Source organism: Hyalella azteca, unplaced genomic scaffold (genome assembly GCF_000764305.2).
Source record: "Hyalella azteca isolate HAZT.00-mixed unplaced genomic scaffold, Hazt_2.0.2 contig10672, whole genome shotgun sequence".
Classification (NCBI taxonomy): domain Eukaryota; kingdom Metazoa; phylum Arthropoda; class Malacostraca; order Amphipoda; family Hyalellidae; genus Hyalella; species Hyalella azteca.
The window spans coordinates 704,986-722,402 of NW_025940701.1; the positions used below are offsets into that span (position 1 = coordinate 704,986).

At 38.4% G+C, this 17,417-nt stretch overlaps 1 protein-coding gene across 6 annotated transcripts; it reads left to right on the forward strand.

Annotated features, from left to right (window-relative positions):
* The first annotated feature begins 1,796 nt into the window (after positions 1-1,796).
* On the forward strand, positions 1,797-15,991 carry LOC108671530 (pre-mRNA-splicing factor CWC22 homolog). Of its 6 annotated transcripts, none has more exons than XM_047882544.1 (7): positions 1,797-2,063; positions 10,815-10,883; positions 11,319-13,018; positions 13,264-13,449; positions 13,701-13,869; positions 14,961-15,153; positions 15,190-15,991. In XM_047882544.1, exons 2-7 carry the CDS (start codon positions 10,859-10,861, stop codon positions 15,314-15,316), a joined length of 2,400 nt encoding a protein of 799 aa, XP_047738500.1. In that variant the 5' UTR covers positions 1,797-2,063; positions 10,815-10,858; the 3' UTR covers positions 15,317-15,991. The 6 variants fall into 6 exon arrangements, 4 of the variants coding, with proteins under 4 accessions (XP_047738500.1, XP_047738499.1, XP_047738497.1 ...); XM_047882543.1 differs by having other exon boundaries at positions 14,961-15,129; positions 15,166-15,991; XR_001930817.2 differs by lacking the exon at positions 15,190-15,991 and adding an exon at positions 14,617-14,726 and having other exon boundaries at positions 1,800-2,063; positions 14,961-15,027.
* The last annotated feature ends 1,426 nt before the right edge of the window (positions 15,992-17,417 follow it).

The window sequence follows — 17,417 nt, forward strand, 5'->3', positions numbered from 1 at the left end:
TTTTAACGCTGACAAATGTAAAGTAATCCACCTTGCAAGAATAATGAACAGCAAGATTACAGTATGAGAAGACACGATTGCAACGACAGAGTTATGATGTCGAAGTTGACAATGGAAAAAGATTTAGGAGTTAATATCGATAATGAGTTGAAATTTTCTAAGCATATTGAAGGTCAAGTTAATAAAGCCAATAAACGACTTGGACTGATCAGACGCTCTTTCGAGTTCCTAGATGCAGAAGCGATGAAGCAGTTTGTTGCTGTCGTGCGCCCGAACCCAGAATTTGGAAACGTCGTGTTGTCACCGAAACTTGAAAAGGACAAAAATTTAATAGAGGGTGTTCAAAGACGTGCGACAAGAATAATTCCGGGATTGAAAGGCACGTCCTGTGAGGAAAGATTAAAAATTAAAAAATTATGAAGCTTCCAAGCCACAGTTATCGACGTCTGCGTGGAGAATTCATTGAAGCATACAAGTATACTCATGATTTATACAAGGTCTCCGAAGGATTACTAGAATTTGAAAGAAGAACCAACACCAGGGGCCACGACTATAAACTAGAAAAACTGCGCTGCAACTTATCCACGCGACAACATTTCTTCTCGCTTCGAATCACCGACATGGGGAACAGCCTCCCGGTTACGTCGTTAGCGCTCCCAGTATGAACGTGTTCAAGAACAGACTAGATATAGCTATGGAAAAATATATGTTCAGATTTTAAATGCCTAGCACCATATCGAACCCGGTTGAAGTCTAGTAGATGTTTCAAACTATCTTCAGTCCTGAAAAGATCCGGTCAAATGACACGATTTTAGATTTTCTGTGAACAAGTCACGATAAGTAAGAATTGGCGACAGGCCCCATCAGGCCTACTCTTTAGCACCGACATCGCTATGTTATGTAATGTTAAAAGTAACGAACAAAATATGCCCAAGAACGCTTCTGTGTGGCACGCCACTGCGCACTAATACCCAGTCTGACAAGGTTCCGTTTAAACTGACACGTTGTCGTCTACCTACTAGAAAATCTCTGAACCATTTTTTTGGGTACATTACCCTCTATTCCCAAAGACTTCAATTTACGCAACAACCGCTCAAGCTCATGTGGGACAGTGTCAAACGCCTGCAAAAATAGTACACTGCATCTACTGGCTTCCTTTCGTCCAGCAGGCGGGTACATTTATTCAGAGTAGACAAGAGGTTAGTGTTGCAGGTTGCAAAGTACTAAATTTCTTAGAATAATTTTTAAGAAATAGACATCTTATTGTGTTTATTCTAAATAAGATGAAACTTCACATAGAACATGGGAGTTTATAATATATGTGCCATTATATCAGGGTTGAGACGACTCAAGATGAGTCAAGCAAAACATCAAATTCTATAATTATAAAAATTCTTTACAGATGAACAGTTTTAACTTGAAAACACTATGAAATAAAAATCGTTCCATTTTTGTCAAATGTTTTATCCAACAACATTTCCTTCCTCAAAAGAGACACTGAGTGTGATAGACTGTCATGCATGGGGGCAAAGATAATTTGTTTTAGTCATTCCTTCACAACAGGAAAAAATTTAGCATTCTCCTTTTTGTTGGTCTTAGTTTAATCAAAATTTATTTTGAAATAACTGAGGGTTCTGTCACTTATTTACAGTAAAAACGCTTGATCAATATCAAATACAGTTGTCTGGTAAATTTTGTATAGCGTTAACAAAATTACGACAAACGAGAGATCAAACACAAAAATCTAATTCTGAAAAAATATTCAAAACAATCTAATTCTAAATAAAAGATGCCATGGTTTGCTTGTCAATAGGTTTTCATTGTTAGTTATTTCAGTGATCGCAAATTTTACCATAACCGCAATCAAGTGTCTAAATCAGAATTTAAGTGTTGCTGTACTAAACTTCCGATTACGCTTTTGTTTACAATTTCTCATAGTCATTTGCTTCTGTCGAAGTCGACAAGTCGTGATAAAGTGTACTTGCATTCCGGTTTGAACTGCGGTGTGCGACGGAGTAGTGACCTACGTATTTGAACAATCTGCTAGAACTACGTGGTGACTGGTGAGTATTTTGATTTGGTCATTAGTAGGTTGGATAATTAGATAGATTTCAAGTAGGAGTGTAAGAGTAGGATACTAGGATTCAATCTGCTGGCGTTCCTTCATTTCAATTTCATTTTATAGGTTTTTTTTGTTGCCCTTTAAGCCTAAGCGGCTAAGCCCAACCCCAATCCCCCATTGGCCTCAGCCGGGCAGCCCACCAGCATAGATTGGTCAATATAACCTCAACAAACGTTGTCGTATATCGTTGAGCATTAAAATCAGGATTAGCCTACCTCTTGCTTTAAGTTGCTTAGTTGTTTTACTCGTTTAGGACTTTAGGAAATTAGGTGCTGGACTGCTGGGCTGGTCCTATTAATTGTGAAATCATTATTAAATAATAATCATTATAATTGATTAAATAGGAAAAAATAAAAGAAAGAGAGACATTTAGTTTCTTCTCGTCTCATATATTTTAAAGTTGGAGACTCAGAGTGATTACTCCACCAATTTTACGTTACGTTCAGGTTCAGGTTCAAGATACTGGTATTCATTACTTATTGTTTTGTCAGGTGGTTTGCTGAGTGACACTTGATAATTGGCGCGTGAATAAGGTTCTCTTTTTGGACAGGTTCCGGCAAAATATAGTACAAAGAGAGGGTTTTAATGAAAACACTGATACATTTCATATTAAATTGAGAAATTTAAGTTCACATCCTGTGTTAACAAAAAATCTCTAGTACATGAAAAAGGTGAGCTGAACATAATCAAAGTCGGGTATTATTGCAGATTAACTACATCCAAAAAAAAGGGTGTTTTTTTTTTTAATTATATGTTTTTTGGGGTGTAGATTACGAATCTGAAATCCATTTTTGGCGGTCGGCATCGGAAAACCGATTTTTTGCAATAATACCGATCACAAAAAAATCGGTTTTCCGATGCCGACCGCCAAAAATGGATTTCAGATTCGTAATCTACACCCCAAAAAACATATAATTAAAAAAAAACACCCTTTTTTTTTGGATGTAGTTAATCTGCAATAATACCCAAAGTCGAAATCTAACAGTTAAATCATCATCATGTAAAATCACCTAATTTGCCGGAAAAAGCGTGTGATCCGTTGCAGTTCCGTTGAGCCGTATGACTGTTATAAACGACCATAACTTGCGCACATATTTATGGCTGTACTTTCCGCAACCGTACCGCGGCTGTCACTGCGCATCGCAGCCGTATTTCAAGTGGCCGTACTGTAGCTGTACCGCAAGCGTCTCTCTTCACAGTTGCTCTTTCTTCATAGCTGTCGTATCTCGTTGATATAGATGCCACACAGCCAGTCTGGCCGTAGGTTGTTTTACAACGACAGTACTTCAGAATAGTGGCGTAGTCTTCATCGTCGATGATGTTACTTTGGCTCAATGCGGTGCTTCGGCGGTTGAAGATGAATACAATCATACTGCTTCTTCTTGATGGAATTCGTGACCGTATCATACTGATGATTCTTGGTGTAGAGCTCGAAACTTGGATCTTCTGATGACGTGCGTTATTATCGTTGTACATCTCGTGGCTGCTCGCATTGTCTCACGGCTGAGTCGCAGCCGTAGTGATGATGTTGACCGTATAATATATTATATATGTATATATAATATGTTGAAGTCGTAACTGCCTTGCCACCGCTGCCTCGGTGAGTCTAAGTTTCTCGCAAGTCGCGACCGTCAATGTTCGAAAACGGTAACACCGCGGCCTCACAGCCGCAGCTGCAGACCGCACCTGCGTGACGGTCTCCGCCGTAGAACAAACAACCCTTGGCGCGAAATCTGAGGTCCTTATATACGCTAGAGTCGCGCACACTTAAGCCTAACCCTCGAACTGACGCTACATTCCTTCGAATGGAATTTCCCTCGCGCTGAGCGCCAAGGTTCAATGTAAACTAACCTTTCCCACGGTCTCGAAACAACGGCGCCGCATTCTTAGCATTCTTAACATCTATTCATAATACATGTTCAATATTACCTATGTTCAATATTACCTACTTTATTCATAATAATGTTTCTATTGTTCATAATTGATCAATAATTTTTGCATCCTATTTTTCTAGCTTTAAAATTATTTATCTATCTGTTTTGTTTATATGTCAATTTACGAATTCTAAATGTTTATATAAGAATTTTTGAGATTGAAATTGTCAACATTGAACATTATTACATTAAACATTTTAATACACCACATGGCACATGCCTATTGCCTAAGCACTTTTTGATTTATTAAAATAACATAATTCCTGCTCAGATATAAAAAACATTTTCTAAAATACATGAGACATCCAAAAACACAATGAAATATGAAAGATACATTTATCACAACTCTTTATAAATTGATATCTCACATTTACATTTTATTGTATTATACTTTGATATGAAACAATCTTACAATGCTTTATGTTTATGTTAAGTACGGTACAGTTTCCTAGTTTGTTTTGTTTTTGAGGTTCTACTTACAATTCCAACTGAAAAAAATGGGATATTAGAAGAACTACTGTCAATGGAACTCAAGTTGCCACCTCATCAAAGTTGTCAGTTGTCACACTACAGGGAAAAGGAAATGGGTATTTCTTAAAATGAACTCAATACAAACATATCATTATCATAGGAAAATACTAGAATAGATATAAATATTGCTTTAAGATAGTATAATGCATTTCTGACAATTTGTAAACAGTTCTGAGATTCTAAATCAACATGACAAAAATTCTGCAAGTAAAACAAATTTTTTCCTTCTCCTGTCTGAACTGCGTTTGGGCAATGCTCTATTACCGGGAAAATGTTTTAATGTACCAGCCCGGGGTCATTCCTGGCTGAAATGCAGTAAAAAGAGGTTAGAAATTTTACAGACATTGTACTATACCGGTAGTCATTAATTTATTTTAAGTATAACTGGCAACCTAAGTGCATACAAATTTGGGATAAATGGTGAGATTTGTGTAGGATGTTTGTTTCATGAGGCAGGACTTGAAGGATAATTTTCATTGCTAATTTATACTAACAAGTAACAATGCAATAATTGTGTCTAAGTGTTGCCTAAAATAATTTAAGAATCATTCCCTATTCTTGTTCTTTCCCACATAATTAGCAATTTGTTTTAAAAACGTTTTAAAATGACTTCAGAAGTCTTACACAACACTCGTGCATCAATTGGAGTTACGCATACAAAGTGTGGCACTGCATAGATGTTTCTGAGCTTGTATGAATAAGCCTGACACAAGTTTTCTTTCTTATAAATAATCTTAATATGGCAACCTACCTTGTTGAATCCCTTAAAATGAACAGATAAATACAAATAAAAACAATTTCAGGCACATAAACAAACTTGAAAGGATAAAACCTACATCAGATAATAAATATTTATATACATTATTTTGTGTGATCAATGTGGGACATGCATTTTATATACAAATTTTATACAAAATATAATTATTTTGGCAAGTTGATGAAGTAAATGGAATGAATACATTGTCTTTCTTTTCAGCTCTTGCAAGTCTGCGACATAGTTTTGTGAGTGTAGATACTTGCCTTTAACACGTTGACTGCGACTCGCAAAATAGCCTGTTTTCCAGTGGTGCGACTCATTCAAACTTGAATAACTAAAGTTACAGACAAGGCAGCAAGATCAGGGCTAGTGCGCTGCTCTTGTCTGAGCGAGTTCTACAAGCTTCTGACATAAAAACCGTGAGCCTCTATTGGTGCAGGTCGCCTGGGATGGAAACTTTCATCTTTATAGGCAATGTGCGCCATATGAGGTACACTGCATTTATTATTCAACTACAATAAAAAATTTGCAACACACAGGTACTAACGCTTGAAAAAAACATTTCTGTTCAAATGAAATCGGATTGTGACTGCAATAATCAAACTACAAATCATTCTGGGGTAAAATGCTGCTAAATGGGAAGTTTATAATTCATCTAGATGATTTCTTACAAAACTGCTCTAAGCAAAGCATGAAGTGGTACCAACAACTGTTCAAGTTATTGGCAAAAACTGTAGCAAATGCCTGGGTGCTTGGTGATCAGCTCTATAGTCAGCAAAAATCGATGTGAATTGCTGAATTCGTTGTAGATTACTGAATGTATTTTCACTAGTTATAGGTCAGACACATGAAGAAATGTTTATAACCAAATCACAATGATTTTAGATGTTGACATTCCAGCTCTAAAGTATTTGAAGCTGAGGATCTGAACTTCATGCCATGACGAGCTACCGTATGCTTTAACATAATTGCAAAAAAAGGAAGTTAGTTGGTGCTAAAGTGAGACGAAAAGCTAGAAAAGTAACTATCAATTGCTAGCCCAGTACTCGGAATCTGTATCACTGTTCATCTTGATTTTTGCAGTGCCATTCTGTTTCTGTGTGAGCTTAGTCAACTTTTGAATGACTAATACTTATTTTTCAACTGCTATAATCCATACCAATACCGAAAAAATGATTTTCAACATATTGGAACAGGATAACCCCCTTTATTTAATACTTTTTCTTTTTTGTACCCACTCATTATTTCAGGCTACATTCACACTACTAAGTTTCTTATGATTTGATTGCACGACGTTCATATAGGTTTTTGAAAACATTATTTTCAATTATCCATCATATTTTTCACAAGTTTATGATCTGGCTGATATTTTAAAGAGCTTTTTTTAAAAAATTGAAATTTTTAAGCGTACGCCATATATGGTGCACATCGCAGTTTGGGACATGCATGCGTGTACCATATACGGCGCACGTCGCAGTCAAAGTGTTAATATTACAGTGTCTGGCAGCAGACTCAACAGAAGCATTTCAGCTTTCAAGATCTCATATTTGTTGGCAATACGCTCTTTCCTTTGGCCATAATATTAGCCCCTGAGCTATAAAATGGGTTGGGAATCACATTTTTGAGGTTAAAAAAAATTGTTCATTCTGCTTACAAAGAAATTTGCACTCAAAGTGAATTCTGTTTGAATTGCTGACTAGTGCGCTACACTAGATACATTGTTACCGCATGTCTCTAGCGGGTGAGACAAACTTGTCTGCTTATGAATTTAGAGGTAACTATTAAAGTGAATATGTAATGAAACAATTTTTCAATGGAATTAATTAAGGGATCTTGTACAAAATTAATCAAAACAAGTGACTGAAGTAAGCAAAAAAAAAAAAAAACTATGGGTAATAATGACTAATAAAAGTGATGTGTGGATTGTGAGTGGTTATGCTAATAATGAACTAGAAATTAGAGCATGGGCAGGTGGAGATGGTTCATGTGCCAGTTAACTGAAAAGCATAACTAAAATTAATTGACAGAAATTAAATCGGCAACCCTCATGACAAGACTTTGGTATATGAGAAATATTTTAATGTAATTTAACCACTCATGGCCATAATGCCAATTAAGACAATAAACATGCTTGAAGCATCAATTAGTGGAACAGAACACAGAATCATATTCAAGGTACAACGAACAAATTAAAATTTCAAGCTTTAAACTCTGAACTTAATGACTGTAGATAATTAACCAAACAAATAATATAACTTGACTAAAAATGTTAATGAATCATATTGGCACTTTAGAAGAGCATCACTAAGCATGGATTCGAATGGCTGGCATACTAAATAAACACATAAAACCAGCACATAACAAAATGCACATTCAGAAAAACCTTGCAATGACCGCAGTTAAATTAAGAACCAAAAGCCTCTGTTGAAAATTGTGAAAATGAAGTTTAAGTAAGATTTGAAATGCCTAGCACCATATCAAACCCGGTGGAAGTCTAGTAGCTACTTGAAACTATTGGCAGTCATGAAAGATCCGGTCAAATGAAACGATATTAGATCTTCTGTGAACAAGGCACGAAAAGGAAAAGAATTGGCAACAGGCGACATCAGGCCTACACTTCAGTGCCGAGATCAATATGTTATGTTAAAACAGTAACTCTCAGACAACATCATCTTACCATTAGCCTGAAGGGACAACATCAGCAGTCAACTCACCTAGGCAATAGTCCTAACTAGTAATAATAGCCTTCTGAATTCCCAATTGATCAGACAAATTACCATAGCTTCACATCAAGGCAATGACACTGGCAATGAAAAATAAATTGATGCTGGAATGAACTAAGAGAGAAAATGGCAATGTTAAAAACGATTTATTGGTTAAAATCAGGTAAATGGGTGAAGGCAGTAAGGGATGTGCTAAAACCTAGCTTAATTATGCTCCTTGTGAGAACATGGTTGGTAACAGACTAAGTTTTCATATGGAATGCTTATTCATGAAGTGCATTTTTTTATAAAATGGAATCATATGAAAGGAATGAACACCAAACAGCCCTCCCAAAATTGCTGCAGTGAAAAGTATAGCTTCTACCAATCACAAAATTCAATCTTAGTGCAAACCCACTAAAATATGGTAGCTAGAAGAAAGATATATTTCTTGGGGTTCCATTTATTTGGAACAGAAGCAATATTTAAATTTTTTCATTAATTTGTTGAAGAAAGAGCAAAGTTTTAGAATTGGTTCCACATGAATTTGAGGCTTCCTATACTGTACCTCACGTAGGTGCTACTCACGCAAAGGCTTCAATAACCTCACCAGGCTATGGCAGCTTTATTGAACCCTTTGTCAATATTGTTGGCAACTAAAAAGTAGGTACTATACCTATACCTCACCACTCCTGATGAGTTTCAATAACTTCCAGATTATTATATGGTCAAGCAATAAAAAAATGGAGTGACTTTTTTCTCAAAATTAAACATAAGTCAACACTGCTCAAGTGTTACATTTAATTTTTAGCTTCTTGGTGTTTTGAAATTTATTATATTCCAGCAGGGTTTTTGGAAGTGGTGACTTATGTGGCAGTGACTGTTAACAAACAGGTAGTATGTCTGTTAACAAACTCTGCACTCTCACTTACTAGTTGCCTGTTGGGCTTGCAGCTTGGCAGACTGGAGTTAAAATCTGGAATATGTGGTAGAATATTCTTAAAATTATGGGTTAAAATCAGCACTTCTTGGATGATTTTTTAAAAATTGTATGGAAAATAGGTGATTTTCCTCATTTTTTTGCTAACGGAAAAGGGAAAGGGCCATTGCCCATAGGAATGAGTGTAATTGGCCACATTCACATCACCCAGGTTTCATAGTGTGGCATAAAAGTCCTAATCCCCATCACTGGTTGTTAAGTTGTTAAGACTGGTTGGTTAAGTTGAAGACTGGTTGTCCCCATCACTGGTTGTTAAGATATGCTAGTTGGTAGGTTTTCCCATTGATAACTTTTGAAGCAATGGTCCTTAGGTCATTACTATGAAATTTTTAAAAAAGTTATTTTCATAGTTGAATGGATTATAGATACGATGTAAAAGTGATTAAACGTTGTTGGATTAGTCAAATAATACAATAAATCTACAGTCTACTATTGCCTTATAACTTATGTTTACATCTATGCTACCTCACAAGCCACAACATTCTCTGAGCTGGGCACATGTATCACATTTGGGCAACTGCCTTTAATTTCTGAAACCTGGATGACAACCCTTTTACATATATAACAGATTGGACATCAGTCCATGATATAATGAAAAATTAGGTCTACATTATTAGGCATTTCATTTACCATCTCATGATTCATTCAGATTTGCAGGGCAATATAAAATAATACCAAGTTAAGGCATATAGTTGGAGTGCATATTCAAAATGATATTTTAGGCATTCTGCAAAAATAGTGGCAATATTTTTGCTTAAAAAGCATGTAACGTAGTAACACCTGTATTAATACATCTAATATCCTGTTTTTCCAGTTGGAAGAAGGCCATAGGAATGGGTGAAATTGGCCAAATTTACTGGCATTTTTATCCAATTCAGAATTCATGGGTGGCTTCTGTCTAATTTTCCAGTTAGGCTCAGTACCAATCAAAACTAACAGCAGGTACCATTTTACAGATGTTAACCTATTAACAAGGCTTTTGTAAACATTAGTAGAGCTCCTGTGTTTCAGTGAAAGTTCATGAATGGCAATAGTAAACTGTTGAAATATATTTGTTTGCATTTTTGCAAAAGATTATAGAAAACAACTTTCATATCTCTTTTCCTTAAAATGTTGTTCATTATTTAACCTTAGCACTATGAATAAGTGCAAAGAAGAGTGCATGCTCAAAAATTGCATTGCATGGCTTTGTGCAGAACTAAAGTTATCAAATTTTTTCAACAAAATATCCCCAAGCTAAGCTATTTCTGATTGAACAAAAATAACTTTGGAGCTGAAGTATTTTTACTTTGATGTAATTGAAATTTAGGAACTGTGTACCTTATTTAGAACTCAGGAACTTTGGTAGCAATTTTTGAGAATCTGTGCCAATCTCTATCTCTAATTGCTCAATCTCTATCTCTAATCCTTAATTAAAATAGATTAGTTCAAAAATGTTATTAATTTTATAAAGATCCTTAATCTTTCCTGATAGATCTTTATTTATAGTGAATGGGACTAATTTCTATTTTCATAGTAAACTGGCCTCAGATCCTAAGTTCATTTCACTAAGTAAATGATGCAAGAGTAATGAAAAATGAAAGTAAAATTGTTGAGTGATGTGTTGAATAATATCAACTGTTTTGATCCTGAACCTCTTTTCTAAGGATAAATCAAGCATTTAAATCTTGATTCCTGATTTATCTTCATTTAAATCTTGATCTTGATTTATTGATCATATTTCAGTCCAGGGTGAAGACTTACATTTATTTTAACTTCTCTTCTACAGTTTTAGCTGAGGTGATTAGCATTGCTGAGAAGGATCATCAGAAAATGTTATACAATCACTATAATGACGGTAAGCTGATTTGTACCTTCTCATTTCTAGATCTAATTTCAAAATTTTTGATGAGATATGTATATACAGGATTACTTCAGTTTCTGTGATAATGAAACCAGAATTTGAATTGTAATGATGTGTTTATTATTCATTTCATACAATGCTCATCATTAGTTCTGTTCATGTTGCATTTGTTATAATGCATTGACAATTAATCAGTCAGTTGTCATTTTGATCAGTAATAACTTTTATTCATGTGCTTTCACATATTATAAAAAAGATTAAGCTCTTTTTAGCGCATTTGCTCATTTATAGAAAAAATGCCTTATTGTGCTCGTCATGTCTGTCCGTGACTTCACATTTTCGTCAATGAAAAAATGCCCTATGTCACTCACTGCAGTGAGTACTTGGTTATATTTTTAAAACTAATTTGCCTGGGTCATTCATGTTCAGATCGCAGCACTGACCGCAACACAAGAGATGACAGAGGGCCGGCTTGCAAGCAATTCAAGATGGACTATACATCAGATAGCGGTGCTAACCGCAACACAAGAGATCATAGGAGGCCAGCTCGCAAGCAATTCAAGACGGACAAGACTTGTTCAGATCGCAGCACTGAACGCAACACGAGAGATGACAGGGGGCCAGCTCCCAAGCGGTCCAGACCTGATGAGTCTGCCAAGAATGACAAGATAGCTGCGCCAGCCATCAAAAAGCCAGTAGTTGACCCCTTGCAGACCCGAACTGGCGGTGCTTATATTCCTCCAGCCAAGTTACGCATGATGCAGGCAGAAATTTCTGACAAGTCGTCGGCTGCATTCCAAAGGCTGGCGTGGGAAGCTCTCAAAAAGTCCATCAATGGCCTTGTCAATAAAGTGAACGTTTCTAACATTGGAGTCATCGTGCGTGAGTTGCTCAAGGAAAATGTGGTGCGTGGACGCGGTATTTTGTGTCAGTCTCTCATGCAAGCTCAATCATTTTCTTTAACGTTCACGCACGTCTACGCTGCCCTTGTCGCAGTCCTCAACAGCAAGTTCCCGCAAATAGGCTTGCTGCTGCTCAATAGGCTGATCATTCAGTTCCGTCGGGGCATCAGACGCAATGACAAAAGCATCTGCCTCTCTTCCAGCCGTTTCATTGCCCATCTAATGAACCAGCAGGTGGCACATGAAGTTGTTGCTCTTGAAATATTGACTTTTCTGCTTGAAAAAGTTCAGGACGCAACTGATGACTCAGAACTCGGAGATAAATCCCGGAACAGCTGCGCTGAGCTAGCCGCGGCGTTTCTTAGAGAGTGCGGGCAGAAGCTTCAGGAACTTAGTCCACGATGCATGGTTCGGATATTTGAAAGTTTGAAAAACATCATCAATGAAGGCAAACTTGAAGAGAGAGTCAAGTATATGTTTGAAGCTATCTGGACTGAAGGAAGGAATGGTTTTAAGGACAATCCTGCCATTCTGGAAGAGCTTGATTTGGTGGAAGAGGATGATCAAGTCACACACGTAGCCGAGTTGGATGGCAAGTTGGATAGCGAAGACATTCTCAATGTATTCAAGCACGATCCCGAATTTGAGGTTAACGAAGAGAAGTACAAGGAAATTCGAGCTAGCCTTTTGGGCGAGTCCAGCGACGGGGAAGACGGTGAGGATGGCAGTGAGTCATCTGGGTCGGATAGCGACGATGAAGAAGATGAAGACAAAGAAAATGCTGGTCAAGATATTTTGGACCAAACTGAGAGCAATATGCTGGCCTTCAGACGCACTATCTACCTCACTCTAAGGTCATCTCTGACAGTCGACGAAGCTACGCACAAAATTCTCAAAGGGAATATCAAACCTGGATGGGAGATGGAGCTTGGTAACATGATTCTGGATTGCTGTGCTCAAGAGCGCACGTTTATGAAGTTTTTTGCTCTCATAGCCCAGCGTTTCTGTGGCATCAACCGCATGTATCGGGACTGTTTTCAGGAGATATTCAAGACCGCCTACGAGACTTGCCACAGACTTGACACCGACAAGATGCGCAATGTTGTGCGGTTGTTCGCCCATCTCTTTGTGACGGACGCCATCTCATGGGAGGTTTTCAGCATTGTTCTGCTCAACGAAGACAACACCACAAGCTCATCCAGAGTCTTCCTCAAAATCCTCTTTCAAGTAAGTCTCTCGGTTCTTAGCCTTCCATTCAAATACGAATGTGAATTTTCTGTATCAGATGCTTGTAGAAAATTCATCATGTACCGTTATTCAAAATTGGTTCTTCAACTTTTTCAAGTTGATTTTTGTTAGGTTTGGCTGCAATTCTGGCCCAATACTTTTAGCAATTATTTTCATGGTTGCTGTCGCTTAACTAAGAAACGAATCAGAGTATAAATGTAGTCATGTGCTTGATATTTGTGCAGGAAATGGTTGAATTTCTCGGTCTGAGCAAATTGAACGACCGACTTGGTGACCCGACGATGAGCTGCGCGTTCGAGGGCCTCCTGCCGCGCGACAATCCCCGTAACACGCGCTTCGCAATCAACTACTTCACCTCCATTGGCCTCGGTGGCCTCACCGACGGCCTTCGGGAGTTCCTACGCACACAAGTAAGACTGAACATCACCTCAAGTTATGCGGTGAGCCTGATCTTGCTTTTTTAGATACAGTAAAATCCCTCGTCATTTCTGGTCAATAACTTGAATGTAGAAATTCCAGACCAGTGTGCCTGTGGGTCTGACTTCCATGAGTCGTAATGGTTTGTGGAAAATAGTTGTGCATGGAAAATATAACGTCTTATTATTTACTGAAAACTTGCGAGGAATAGAATGATTAATTACTGGTGATTTATTGCTTTCAGCCAAAACCAAACGCCATCGTCGCACGCGTCATCCAAACGGGGGATGGTGAAGACAGCTCGAGCAGCAGCAGCAGCAGCAGCAGCAGTAGCAGCAGCAGCAGTAGCAGCAGCAGTAGCAGCAGCAGTGACAGCAGTTCTTCTGACGATGATTCGTCAAGTGGTGCGTCAGGTAAATTCTGTTCTGTTTGATTACTTATACTATGGAAAAAACGCGCTTTGTGTTGTATGATTGTGACTCGCTCAGCCTCTGCTGAAAGATACTGAAACCTACCGTTTGTATTTCTATTCATCTGTCGGTGGAGATAGTTTACTATCGCATCATAAATGGTAGCAGGACAATGCATTTAGATAATTGATTACTAACATTGGTGTGCTTAGATCAGCCGAAAATAATAATAGAAGTTAACGCGTATTAGCATTGTGTGCGTGGAACATTCTCTTATAGACAGAGAATTCTCACGAACCCTCGTGTTGTGACTTTATTTATTTTCAAATCTTTCCAAATTTTTCAGGTTAAACAGCTCAAACATAAACGTAAAATTGGTATAATTCTTTCAGCGGCTAATAATTGATGCTCACTCCCAAAACATTATACATTTTTTGTATATAAAGGTTCTTTGAGTAAATAAAAGATACTGAAGACTTTGAAAGCAAAGAAAAAAGTCAGAAAATTCATAATTTCTTACGCGAGAAAACCTTTCGGAGTCCAGCTCCATCGTCAGTTCAAAAACCTAAAACACATGTACAAACAATTAGCAAACTAAAATTCACATTTCACATATTAAAACATGAATTGTCAAATGAAAACAAATAATAATGAGGCAGATTAATTTATCTGTTTGCAATTTCGAGGGTATATGAACTGTAGGTTGCATTTAGACTGTTTAAAAATATACAGGAACTCCAAAATTTGCAGGTCAAAAAAATTGGTTTGGAGGCTAAAACTCTAAAATCACTATCGGACACCAGGACGCTGCACTACTCGGCATGATCGCGCACTGCTGAATGAGGGGGATGCGCAAGCAGGTTTCCTATTTTAAAACTCCTTCCTTTATGCTCCGCCAGCCTAGTATTAAAATTACGTGATGTCATACCGACATGCAGATGCGTACTACTGCGCATAAATATATTTATAAACTAAGGACGACCACATAAGAACAGGAGGTGTATCTTTGAAAAAAGAACTGATTTTAAACGAAAGTCTCGTCTTTGTACCTCGTGAAATAATAAACTAAAATTTACCACCATATTTTCTTGTAGACGCAGCCCAATACCGTCTGGGCGGTAATGCCAGGCGACGACGGGACACGTCGACGCGCCGTTCTCGAGACGTGAGCGTGGACCGACGAGGCAGCGCACGAGACCAGCCTCGAAGACAAGACTCTGCATCTAAGCGAGTCCCTGACATCGAGACACACCGAGACCGCAGGCATCGAAGCAGAGACGGTAGCAGGGCGAGTCGCAGGCATCGCAGCAGAGACGGCAGCAGGGCGAGTCGCAGGCATCGCAGCAGAGACGGCAGCAGGGCGAGTCGCAGGCACCACAGCAGAGACGGCAGCAGGGCGAGTCGCAGGCATCGCAGCAGAGACGGCAGCAGGGCGAGACGCAGGCATTGAAGCGCCTGCGCTTGAATGCCGTTTTTTCATCCCTCCCAGATGAAAATTATCTATCATTAAATTCTTGACTCATGCAATCAACTTCTTATTTTGTTAGGACTGCATCGTTTCGTCGATTGCAATTTTTTAGTAAAACTTTTTTTTAGAGTCATTGTATATGTAATTTCATCTGAAATAGGTTAATTAATCAGACAAGTTGTGAGGTACGGTAGTTCTCATTTTTTGCAGACGTAATTTTCAGGAATGTGCGCAGAACAAAATTGTATGATAAACATTTCTATGTGCATTGCGCTCCTCAACGTTAATCTTGATCCGTATCCTATTTTTCATCCTTATATAGGTAATTTATCTTTCTGCTGATGCTGGATAAAGTCAATGTTTGAAATGGCTTGTGAGCTCTTTTCCAAGTTCAGTTTCTAGAAATTAATAATATATATTGAGGGTTGAATGCATTGGTAGTCGAAACTTACCATTCTCGGTCATATTGTATTGCAAATAATGACAAGTTATTCTCCAAATGTCATCCCAACTTAGCACTACGCAATATATGACTGTCACTGTCAATGCTGCACTACCACGGTAGGATGAATTCGTAATATTTTCAATGCCATGTCCTATGTTCTCATGACTGCCTATAAATCGAATAAAATTTTGCCGAGTTGGTGTATTGTAGCAACAATTGATTTACCTCCTGATTTCCCTAACAAACTTAGTAAAATCAGAGCTTCAGAGGAACAATTTAATTTTTTATCTTCTGGCATCGGCACTTCGTGGAAGTCTGTTCATTGGTTGTGAGGAGATTAAGGCTACTCTGCTTGTCAGGGTGTACTGTGAAGCTGCCATTTTTGCTCGAGTCTCACCATCATTCTATAGACAATTGCATATCATTGTTGTTTCTGCTATATCAGTTTCTGCTGGTCTTTATCTGCCATTAACCAACCTGGGTACTGGGTGGCTGCTGAATGCAGCGCACACCATATTGGGGGTATTACATACCACCATTATTTGCTATTTAAAAGGCCATGCAGATCGCCACCACTGATTTATCTCTGCCGGATAAGCCAGTTCTGATCTTGAACGACTCACGAGCAGCACTGCAAATTCTTTCTTCCTCGTCTTGTTGCTCCTATCACTCGATCATCGTTCAAATTCATAAACTGATGCAAATCAAGGGGCTTGATAGAATGATGATTTATTGGGTTTGTGGCCATAGCAACATTCCTTGCATAATGCACACACGAATGATCGCTCTGCAAGATCCAGTTTGTGTTTTCATGAATGGCTCTGTTTGTTGAAGACCAAATGCTTGAAAAATTGGTCATTCTGGTGGTCAGGACAGGGGGCAGTGCAGTTTTTAGGGAGGGGAACCCTCATGCTGGGATTGAGAGCAACATTAAATAATTTAGACCATGGATCGCTACCTCACTCAATTGAATGGGCTGTCGCTCGTCTGTGACTTAGTCATGCTGTTGCGAATGTCCACTTGGCCCGTTTCAAGTTGGCTAATTACAGCAGCTGCTCTACACGCAACACAGAAAACAAAATTGGTCACTTTAATTTTGCACTGTTCGCTAGCTCTTCATCAACTAGGTAGAGGAGAGAGTTTCGCTGAAATCTGGAGAACCTTTCACTCCCTTGGAGTTGGAACCTCATTACAGCTCTCGGAGGGAGTGATATCCCTCAAAAAAGAATAACTGGTCATGCTACTTTGTCTGCCCTATTAGGCTATTGGACAGGGCGGCCCAGTGGTTACAGCTCACTGAGTACTAGGATTGGAGCAGAGAGGCACAGGTTCGATCCCAGCTCTGTGCGCCAGCTTCAGCTGGTCAGAATCTGCAAAGAGGTCGGGCGATTAAGCACAACAGAATGGTAGCAGTGAGCTGCGAGGTCGAGACCGCAACAAGAAGCTGTGGATGTTCTGCGATGTTAATAATCTGTGACAGGCCTACGGCCTAATACACTGTAACCTCTGTATTTTGTTATAGAACTGCAGTTATTCGTCACCTGGGATAATACCTGCTGAGATGCAGCTTGCTGAACATCCTATGAAAAATATCAGAGCCTAATTTTTTCGTTTCTTCTTCCACACAACAACCACTTC

What these genes read in the sequence shown, in the direction of transcription:
- LOC108671530 (XM_047882541.1), top strand. Translation starts at nt 10,859, where the DNA reads ATGTTATACAATCACTATAATGACG. An exon ending in ATACAATCACTATAATGACG is followed by an intron (nt 10,884 to 11,318) that starts GTAAGCTGATTT and finishes ATTCATGTTCAG; the next exon opens with ATCGCAGCACTGACCGCAAC. An exon ending in TCCTCAAAATCCTCTTTCAA is followed by an intron (nt 13,019 to 13,263) that starts GTAAGTCTCTCG and finishes ATATTTGTGCAG; the next exon opens with GAAATGGTTGAATTTCTCGG.